The 8,707-nt window shown below is 64.1% G+C and overlaps 1 protein-coding gene and 1 long non-coding RNA gene across 6 annotated transcripts; one reads left to right on the top strand and one right to left on the bottom strand.

Annotated features, from left to right (window-relative positions):
- Nucleotides 1-218: 218 nt before the first annotated feature.
- Nucleotides 219-8,707, bottom strand: TMC8 (transmembrane channel like 8). Of its 5 annotated transcripts, none has more exons than XM_030295729.1 (17): nucleotides 8,589-8,707; nucleotides 7,779-8,140; nucleotides 7,438-7,586; nucleotides 6,940-7,089; nucleotides 6,565-6,647; nucleotides 5,922-6,058; nucleotides 5,483-5,630; nucleotides 4,958-5,128; nucleotides 4,524-4,663; nucleotides 3,790-3,987; nucleotides 2,996-3,119; nucleotides 2,595-2,692; nucleotides 2,227-2,410; nucleotides 1,926-1,984; nucleotides 1,673-1,831; nucleotides 1,165-1,215; nucleotides 219-779 (listed from the first exon to the last, which is right to left on the bottom strand). In XM_030295729.1, the coding sequence occupies exons 2-17, from the start codon at nucleotides 7,937-7,939 to the stop codon at nucleotides 314-316; spliced, it is 2,478 nt and encodes an 825-aa protein (XP_030151589.1). In that variant the 5' UTR covers nucleotides 7,940-8,140; nucleotides 8,589-8,707; the 3' UTR covers nucleotides 219-313. The 5 variants fall into 5 exon arrangements, with proteins under 5 accessions (XP_030151589.1, XP_030151588.1, XP_030151591.1 ...); XM_030295728.1 differs by having other exon boundaries at nucleotides 1,926-2,056; nucleotides 8,589-8,706; XM_030295730.1 differs by having other exon boundaries at nucleotides 471-779; nucleotides 1,165-1,243; nucleotides 1,926-2,056; nucleotides 8,589-8,706.
- Nucleotides 1,183-1,799, top strand: LOC115500974. The gene is made up of 2 exons (XR_003964687.1): nucleotides 1,183-1,266; nucleotides 1,584-1,799. It is a non-coding gene; the product is annotated as an uncharacterized LOC115500974 (long non-coding RNA).

Below are 8,707 nucleotides of genomic sequence, written 5' to 3'. Positions count from 1 at the left end.
CAGCTCTGCTGCTTGGTGACTCCAGCATCACTTGTGGGTCTCAGTGCTCTCATGGGTGGAGAAGGGATAGCAGGAGGCTGGTTGGGGGTGGGGGGCGCGGGGGGCAGCAATGTGCACTCATGGCACAGTAAGCCCCTAGTGCAGGCGTGCTCAGCGGCGGCCGGGTCTTGCCCTTCGCGTAGATGTCAGCGGCGCTCCCCACAGGAAACACTTTCTGAGCACTTCCGGTGGGTGTGTATTTATATATGGCATTCGTGGGTTACTATGCTAATGTATTATGTACGTTATAAACCATCCAACAAAAATAGAAACTTTACAGGACCGGGCTAAAAATAGAAATACAAGTCACCATATTTTCTTCCTGCTGCCCGGGGGCTCTCCTGCGTCCTGCTGGAGGGCCCACTGAGAGGGGCAGTGTTGTCCGGCACGGGGAGGGGGCAGGAGCTTGGGGCCAGGGGGACTCTGGTGGGGGAGGTGGGTCGAGCCCCGGGGAGGCTCCGGGCCCGAGGCAGGGGTCGATGCTACAGCTCTGAGCCGCTGGGAAGGCGGAATCTACGCGCGGGGCCCGGGTCACCGAAGAGCCCAGCGGGATCCTCGAGGCAAGGTCCGGGCCTGGGGGTCCTGGGGCCCGGGGAGCCGGGGCACGGGAATCCAGGGCAGAAGGATCGCGGGCGCGAAGCTCGGGAGTGAAGGGCCTCGGGCCCCACAGAGTCGCCGGAGCCCGGTTCCGGCAGCAGCCGCGACAGGTCCTCCACCAGGTGCCACTTTTCCTGGACTTGCTGCGGGGGTTGGGGGGGAGCGAGCGGCCGGCTACGAGCGGCGCCTTCACCCCGGAGCCGGCCGGGACGAGCAGCCGGCCCCGCAGCTGCACCTACGAAATCCGCCGTGCCGGGTCCCCTGCCCCGCCCCTGCCCCGCCCCTGCCCCGCCCCACCCAGAGGCCACGCCCCACGCCTCCGTGAAGCCAGAGACCACGCCCCCAATAGTACCGCCTCCAGAAAGAAGCCACGCCCCCACCAGGGCCCCGCCCCTCCCTCAACCCAGAGCCACATTCTATCAACCCCGCGTTCCCAAGCCTAAGGCCATAGGCCTGTCATCTGGCTCCCGGCCTGAGGCCACGCTCCGGGGCGAGGTGTGACCCCTCCCCAGCCCAGCGGACACTCACCCACACCAGTTGCTTCCGGATCCGCTGGATGGCCCTCGCATTGGCCTGGGACTGGGAGACGCAGACGGTCAGGACAAGGCTTTGGACAGACAGGAAGCCAAGGTCAGCTATCCCTGGAGGGCAGGTGCCTCCCCTACTTCCTCTCTCCCCAGCCCAGTGTCTTAACGCCTCCCGGGGTTCTTCTGTCTGCAGACACCTTTCTCTCTCCTGTCCTTCCTCCCCCTGGCAGCCTCTCTCCTCTAAAGGGCCGTAAGAATACCTCAACTGCAGGTTTTTAGTGTGCCTGCAGGAGGGATCGTGTGTCCCCGTGGGTCACACAAGGTACCTGCTCGAGGGGGCTGCCCAGGGCTACCTGCCTTTGGGCCCAAGCTCTGTCCTCTGGGACCCTGCCTCTCTGCCTCTCCTTGTCTTGCTCCCAGATCCCATGAGAGTGTCTGGGGGTGCTCATCGAAGGGCGGACGCCCTCCCAGATGTGCCCCCTCTTGGCCCCTGCTGCCCTGAGAGGCACCTGAGCAGGATGAGGACGGGGAAGCTGAAGGCGTGGGAGCCCAGGTAGCGGAGGGCGCGCTGGCCAGAGGGCGGGAGCCGGAGGGCCATCAGCTCTGGGACCACCTGCCAGGGGGCCGCGTAGTTGGCGAAGAGGCCGCAGTCCCAGGAGGAGTGGATGCTGGGGAGAGACAGCCAGGGTGGGGCTGGCGTCAGGGCCCCGGGCGAGGAGGGGCTGCCTGCCCCCCAGCCTCGGGCACCTCTGCTGCCCTCACCTGCTGACCACATAGCCCAGAGGCACGACGGCCAGGAGCAGGCCCAGGATGAGCACCAGCTGGAAGAAGAAGGTAGAGCTGGAGGCGCGGAATCTTCGGGGAGAGGCCTTGGAGTTCCTCATCAGGGTGTACTGGGGGAGGCGGCAGCAGGTGGGGAGGCTGTGAGCCGGGGGAGCCCGAGGCCCAGGGCAGTGCCACTGGGGGGCTGGGCGGAAGCGGGACGGGAGCCGGGCTCCGCTGCCGCTGGCTCAGGCGCCCACGCAGTGCCCCTCCGGCCCCCTCCCAGCCCACGAGCCCTCACCTTCTTGATGTAGAAGGTGAGGAAGATGAAGACACTGTTGAGCAGAGGCAGCAGGGGACAGTAGAAGAGGCCCATCCAGGTGATCGTCTGGCCGGCCACAATGTCCAGGACATTCTTGGGCACCAGGAACTCTTCCCGGTCCAGCCAGACCCAGAAAGAGCCTGAGAACCGCTCCACCAGCAGCCTGGGGGAGGGGAGCGTCCAGATACCCACAGCAGTCGTGACCACTGACCGTCACACACTCAGTCGCGCCGAGCGTGTGGTGGGAAGAACTGCTCACCCTTGGCTGTGGCCACCGGCCATCCCCCAGACACGCCCGGGTCACCCCCGCCGCCCCCAGGTCTCCCCATGGTGTCCCCGGGGCTCACCTCCTAGGCAGGCTGACAAAGAAGGCAAAGGCCACCGTGAGGAGGAAGTTGAAGATGCTCAGCTTGTACAGCTCTTCCCCGACCGCGTTCTCCCAGCACTGGAGCAGAGAGGCACGTGTCACCCAGGGTCCCGGGCCGCCCCTCGCCCACCCACTGGGGGCCTCTGTGTTGTAGGAGCCCTGCCTGGAGCCCGATAGGATTGCTAAGTTAGAACGGGGGCCTCCAGGGGAAGAGCTGAGCAGGGACCCCCCTCCGCACCCCCCCCCCAAGCAAGGGCTGCCGCCCTGCCCAGCGTGCTGTGAACAGTGCCCCCTGGAGGAGTGCAGCGCGCTCTCTCCCAAAGGTGAGACTGGAGAGGGACGAGGACAGGAGGGACAGGCCTGGATGGAGCCACCAGCCACCTGGTAATCACAGGCGTTGTAGCCGAAGGACTCACAGCTGGTCTTGTTTCTGCCAAGGCACAGCACAGTCTGGCCCAGAGAGAAGGAGAACATTCCCAGGCTGGCCAGCTTCAGCACCACGCACCTGGGGGGGGGGTGGGGTGGGGACCGTGTCAGGGGAAGGGGCTCGGGTACGTGGGCACAAGCCACCCAGGTTACATGTGCGGTTGAGCTCTGTTGGAGATCATGTCTCTCCGGGGTCCGGCGCACTCTGATTCCAGAGCCCGGCCGACTTCCAGCCTACTCTGTCCGGTGGCAACGTCGCCCAAGGTGTGTTCCCCAGAATCGTGGTCTCCAGATGATTCATGAGGCAAGGGTTCTGTTTTTAAATCAGCGTGGGAGACACTGTGTAGCCCAGCTGCCCTCCCCCTCCCCCGCTGTCACACTTGGTTTAGAGTTTAATATTCTCGCAGCAGGTGAGAGCTCTGTTCCTACCCTAGCCCGCTTACACGGTCTCACGTAGCACAAACATGCCCACGGGCACTCCTGAGGGTTGCATGACTGGATCACACAGGCAGGGTGGCTTTTAACCCCAAACTGTCTCATGCGCGTTAGAGCTAAGTGTGGACTCTCAGCTGACATGTGACACGAGTTTGGCTGCGAACGGTGGTTCTGTTGAGGGAGGCTGGGAGGCAGGGCGGGTGGGGGCTTATTTTTTATCTTTGCTTTTTGTCAGCATTTTGAAGTTTTTTTTTTTTTTTTTTTTTTTTTTTTTTGTTTGTTTGTTTGTTTTTACCACGTGCGTGTGCTATTACCTATTCCAAAAATAAAGTTTCAAGCCACAGTCAGCCTTGGAGGAAAGCTGGATGGGCTCCAGACAGCTTCTGCACAGGGGAAGCAGGAGAGAAAGCCGGCAGAGCCAAGCAGGGGGGTGGAGGGGGAGACGGAAATGCTGAGCTGGAGTCTGCGGGGGGCTCAAGGAGGGGCTTGGGGTCCAAGGCGAGATCCTCGTCCTGAGTGGGGAGACAGAGCAGAGCATGGGGGTCGAGGGGGGGCTTGCATTTGAACGTGCACCCAACGGACATGGTGAGCTTGCCTTTGGCTGAGGCACTTGACCCGTGCGAGCCTCAGTTTCCTCATCTGTCAAATGGGAATGAGGATGGTCCCAACTTCACAGGTGAAGGTTGTCAAGGTGAGGGGTGGAAACCCTCGGGGCATGTGGGTGCTGTGCGCCTCCCACCTTCCTGGTTTTCCCCGGGCGAGAGGCTGGTTCCCAACCCCTCCTGGCTGTTTTGTCACTGGCCCCTCCGAATGGCTGGTGCTTGGTCCAGGCAGCTGGCTTACTTTGGAAGGAAGGGACTGGAAAGCTTTAGACGGAGGCTCTTGAGATCATGTTTCTGGAAGCTTCTGCATACCTTGCTCGGGACCACTGGTGCCAGGCGGTAACCAACACGGGCAGCAGGACACGGCGTCCTCAAGTGCCCCCGGGCCCTCCGTTCCTTCCCCTCCACACGCTGTCCCCCCTGTCACCCCCAAGGATGGCACTCACCAGATAAGGGTGAGGTTGACCTCAGTGTTGGGAGGGTAGTTCTCCAGCTGGATGAGGAAAACAAAGAGCAGGGGACCCACAAAGTTGACCAGGGCGATGACCCCCGGGGGCAGGTACTGTAGCAGCACGAACAGAGACTCCTGTGGGGAAAAGCAGGTAAGGGGGTGCGCACGGGCTGGGGGGGCCCCCAGCGGCTCCCTCGGGCCCTACAACCCCCTCAGGTGTAACTGGTGCGGGCCTGGCGTCTGGAAGCCCGCGGGCTATTCGCGGCTGGAGGATATCGCGGGGACAGGCGCTCTGGCCTGGTCGTGACCTCAGGCGGATTGTTTTCAACCTCTCTGAGCCTCAGCTTGCTCATCTGCAAAGTGGGACCGCCCCGTCTCCCCGCCAAATTCTGGCCGGGATTAAATCCATGCGCGTCAGTTGCCAGGCACCTCTTTGTTGTCCTGTGAGTACTTGGTGGCCCAGAAGATGGCGCTGATGGCCCCGACCACCAGGAGCCCGATGAGGACATTGACCCGCAGGTAGGTGAGCAGGTGGCAGGCCCTCTGGGTCCGGGTCTGCTGCTGCATCAGCAGGAATCGACGCCCTTCCTCCAGCTCCACCTGTCATGGGGGCGGGGACACAGACAGGTGGGGGCTGGGTGCTGCGTGCGTGGAAGGGGCGGGTGCCCTCAAACAGCGCAGGCCCAGGTCCGTGTTGGTCGGGAGACAGGCCGCCAGCATCCAGGCAAGGTTGGGGCGACCCTGGGGCGGGGGCAGGCTGAGGGCTGGGGGCCGGTCTTATCTAGACCGCCCCACCTCGCACCGTGTGCGTCTGCTCACGTCCAAACAGCGGCACAGCCCCACCTCCAGCTGGAACGCCCTACGCACGCGCGTGTGCACACACCCCCGACACACGCTTCCAAACCACGGCCGCTCACAGACCCAGTCGTACACGCACCACACGCTTGCACACACCTTGAACTCGTTGCTGATCTCGTGCTTCTTGATGGTGGCTGCTTCCTGTCCCCGGATACAGAAGTCCCAGGAGGAGAAGACTTTGACACTGACAGGTGACCTGTAGTCTTGGCCCAGAAACAGCCTCTGTGGCAGCTCCTTTACCATCCTGGAGGGGGCCGGAGGCCAGGGCTCATGGGGGAGGGGCCTCTGCCCTGGCTCAGGTCTGGGGTGGGAAGCCCCCCGACAGTCCTGGGGGCAGCCTGTGGCCTCAGCTATCGTTGGGGGTGGGGAGACAGGGGCGGTGTCCCCTGCCCCTGAGCTCTGCAGCTGGGGACACGGAGTTCAGGCACAGGGGCCGAGGCCCTCCTGCTAACTTGGGGGTGCCACGCCAGGGGAGGGGCGATCAGGGAAGACCCCGCCCCCCGGAAGGAGGTAGAGGCCGGGGCTCCGCTCTCACCGCCGCAGAGTCCCACAGAAGCAGAGGAACAGGCAGGCCAGCGGGCTCAGGAGGTAGGCCAGGCGGATGCTGTAGGCCGAGCTGCTCTCCGGGCCTGCCCGGTATGCGCCATAGAAGAGGTAGGTGGTGTTGAAGGCCTGGGGACGCGGATGACAAGGACCGGGTCGGGTCGTGCAGGTGTGTGCTAAGTGTTTTCCAGGTCTCGGCTCTTTAACACTCACAGTACCCGCATCAGGTAGGGAGTGAGAGCCTCCCTATGTTACAGTCTCAGAGCAGTTAGGCAACTTGCCCAAGGCCACACAGCTTCGAGGAAGAGACATCGGCACATGGGAGTCTATACGGTAACCCCTCAGTGGCACCCAGGGGTGATGGTGGGGCGGTGCTTAGTCCACAGGCCTGGACGCTCCCCCAGCTGGGCTCTGAGGGCCATGGGCAAGTGTCCAGGGGCCTGGGCTGTGTATACTGGCCTCAGCCTCTCTCTGACCCCGTCACTGTCCCCGCCAGCCTGTTTGTGTAGAACCATTTCCCTAGAAGCCAAAATGCCTTTGGAGGGACTGGGGTCCTCTTAGACTGCGGTCCCCTGGGGCCAGTTCTCCAGGTCCCCCAGCCCCCCTGGCCCATAGTGAAGGCAGAATCCACTCACCCTGCCGGTTAAAACATTCCAAAGTTGATTGTGGAATCTGGGAACACCAGTCTGGGGCTGGAGGCCACCAGGGCACTGGAGGGCTGTCGGGAGGGAGAGAAAACCAATAGGGAAGGGTCCCCAAGGCATATCTACTCCATAGCCCCCAGTCCTGGGGAGGCCCGAGCAGGGCCCTGAGGATATGTCGGGAGGTATGTCATGAACACGGCCCGGCAGGGAGGGTCCCAGGGCTGGACTCAAGCAGGAGGACGCCTGGGACCGGGACACAGAGGGTAGGGCTGTCCCAACACCCTGAGCCCCGGACCAGCCCCTCAGCATCCCCGGGGGTGCCTGTGGGCTCCAGGACACTATTCCCTCGGCGGGTAGGGCACTCACTGAAGTTAAGGGAGGGGCCTGTGTCAGGGGGGCGGAGCCAGACCAGGGGCAGCAGCACGAAGCCTGCGGTCAGGAGCACGGTCAGCAAGTTGAGCAGCAGCAGGAAGCGAAGGAAGGTGAAGTAGGACTGGATTCCGGTGCCAAAGAGGCCTATGAGGAGAGGAGGGGGTCCTTCAGGGCCGCACCGAGCCAGGGGCCCCCCTGAGAATCCGAGGGCTGTGGGTGGCCAGCCTCGCGGGGACCTCGGTTTAGGGCCCTGGAGGCTGCCCTAGCAGTACCTCTGATGGCACCAGGGGGTGCTGCCATCTGTCGAGTTTTGCGCCCCGCTTGGGGCGGAACTGATGCGGATGATGGGATGGGGGACGATGGTTGTTGTCGGTGGGGGGGGGGGGGGTCCGTGAGGTGGTCATGGCAAGCAGGCTGGTGCCCTCCTTGGGCTTCTAAACTGGACACGGAGACTCCAGAGAGGGGAGGTGGGGGTGAGGGCGCGGGTCCTACCCCCGATCTCGTAGAGGGCGTCTTCCCAGAGGCCGAAGCCCCGGACCAGCCTCCGCGCCGCCTCCCCTAGGCGCCGGCCCGCCGTCTGCCCCCTGCGCCGCCATCGCTGCCAGCGAGAGGTCTTCACCCCCGGGGGCTCCCGCAGCTGCCTGGGACGGGGTGGCGATGGGGGCGCCCTTGAGTCACCCGCTGTGCCCACCGGGCCAGGCAGAGCAGGGCCACGGGGCGGAGGAGTTTTCCCACTGCCGGTGACTCGTACCCTCATTCAACAGGTGCTTCCTCTCGGGGCTCCCCCTCCCCCACCGTCTGATCTCCGGCCGTGTGGGTCCGCGTGTACCCACCGGATGAAGCGCTTGTCCACCATGGCATACGGCAGCCCCCGGACTTGTGCCTGGGAGGACCACAGCCGCCCAATCTCTTGCTCCCCCAGCTCCTCCACCCCTGGCTCAGGCGCTGGCTCCCCGGGGTCCCGGCCGGACCGCGCTGCCGGCCTCCGCAGCATCTCCGCGGTGGGCTTGGGGTTGGGGGCGCCGGGCCGCCCCGCCCCTCCTCCCAGAAGGGCTGGGGGCTGCCTGTCGGGCGGGCTTCAGGGCCGTGGCCCTGGCACGGCCAGAGATGAAGAGAAAGAACTCAGCCGGAGCAGGTCTGGACTCAGTCCCCATCCACATCTCAAAGCGACACACAGCCAGAGGCCTCCGGTTCCCTGTTTGTCCACGGGGGAGAAAGGTCCAAAGGGCACAGAAAGATGGGACTGTCACAGACACAGACAAAGCCAGGTGTGGCCACAGAGGAGTGCGAGGGGGCCCAAGGCCTGCCGTACCCCAGTTACGCCTGCTGCCCGGGGGGTCACCCTTTGGCAAGACCATTCCTGTTCTCGGGGTGCTAATTCTCCCATTGGGAACGGGCCCCAAACCCTGACGGGTCCAAGGATCCGGCATCCTGTGGCAGCACCGATTGGGATGTGCTGGGACTCGGTCTGCCGGGTGCCCCCAGGGACCCCAGATGAGGGGGCGTGGCTATGGTCTCAGACCTGGGAACCGGACCCTAATAAGCAGGCTCTGACCCCCACCCCTTCAGCAGCCCTCGACCTCGGTTTTCTCTTTCACCCCCTCACGCTCTGCCTCCTTCCCCCCAGTGTGGGCCCAGCTCACCTGGGGACAAGGGACCACCTCCCCGGAGGAGCCCCCTCCTTCAACCGGGTCCCGCCAAGCCAGGCGGGACTGTGAGGGAGCCGAGGGGAGAGGGGTCACATGACAGGAACCCCAGCTCT

The sequence above is a fragment of the Lynx canadensis genome, chromosome E1 (genome assembly GCF_007474595.2).
Source record: "Lynx canadensis isolate LIC74 chromosome E1, mLynCan4.pri.v2, whole genome shotgun sequence".
In the NCBI taxonomy this organism is placed as follows: domain Eukaryota; kingdom Metazoa; phylum Chordata; class Mammalia; order Carnivora; family Felidae; genus Lynx; species Lynx canadensis.
Note: the sequence above shows the minus strand (reverse complement) of the source record. Positions and strands in the feature narration are given on the sequence as shown.

What these genes read in the sequence shown, in the direction of transcription:
- TMC8 (XM_030295728.1), bottom strand. Translation starts at nt 7,939, where the DNA reads ATGCTGCGGAGGCCGGCAGCGCGGTCCGGCCGGGACCCCGGGGAGCCA. An exon ending in TTCTGTGGGACTCTGCGGCG is followed by an intron (nt 5,631 to 5,921) that starts GTGAGAGCGGAG and finishes GGCCCCCTCCAG; the next exon opens with GATGGTAAAGGAGCTGCCAC. An exon ending in TCACCTTCTACATCAAGAAG is followed by an intron (nt 2,057 to 2,226) that starts GTGAGGGCTCGT and finishes CGCCTCCCCCAG; the next exon opens with TACACCCTGATGAGGAACTC.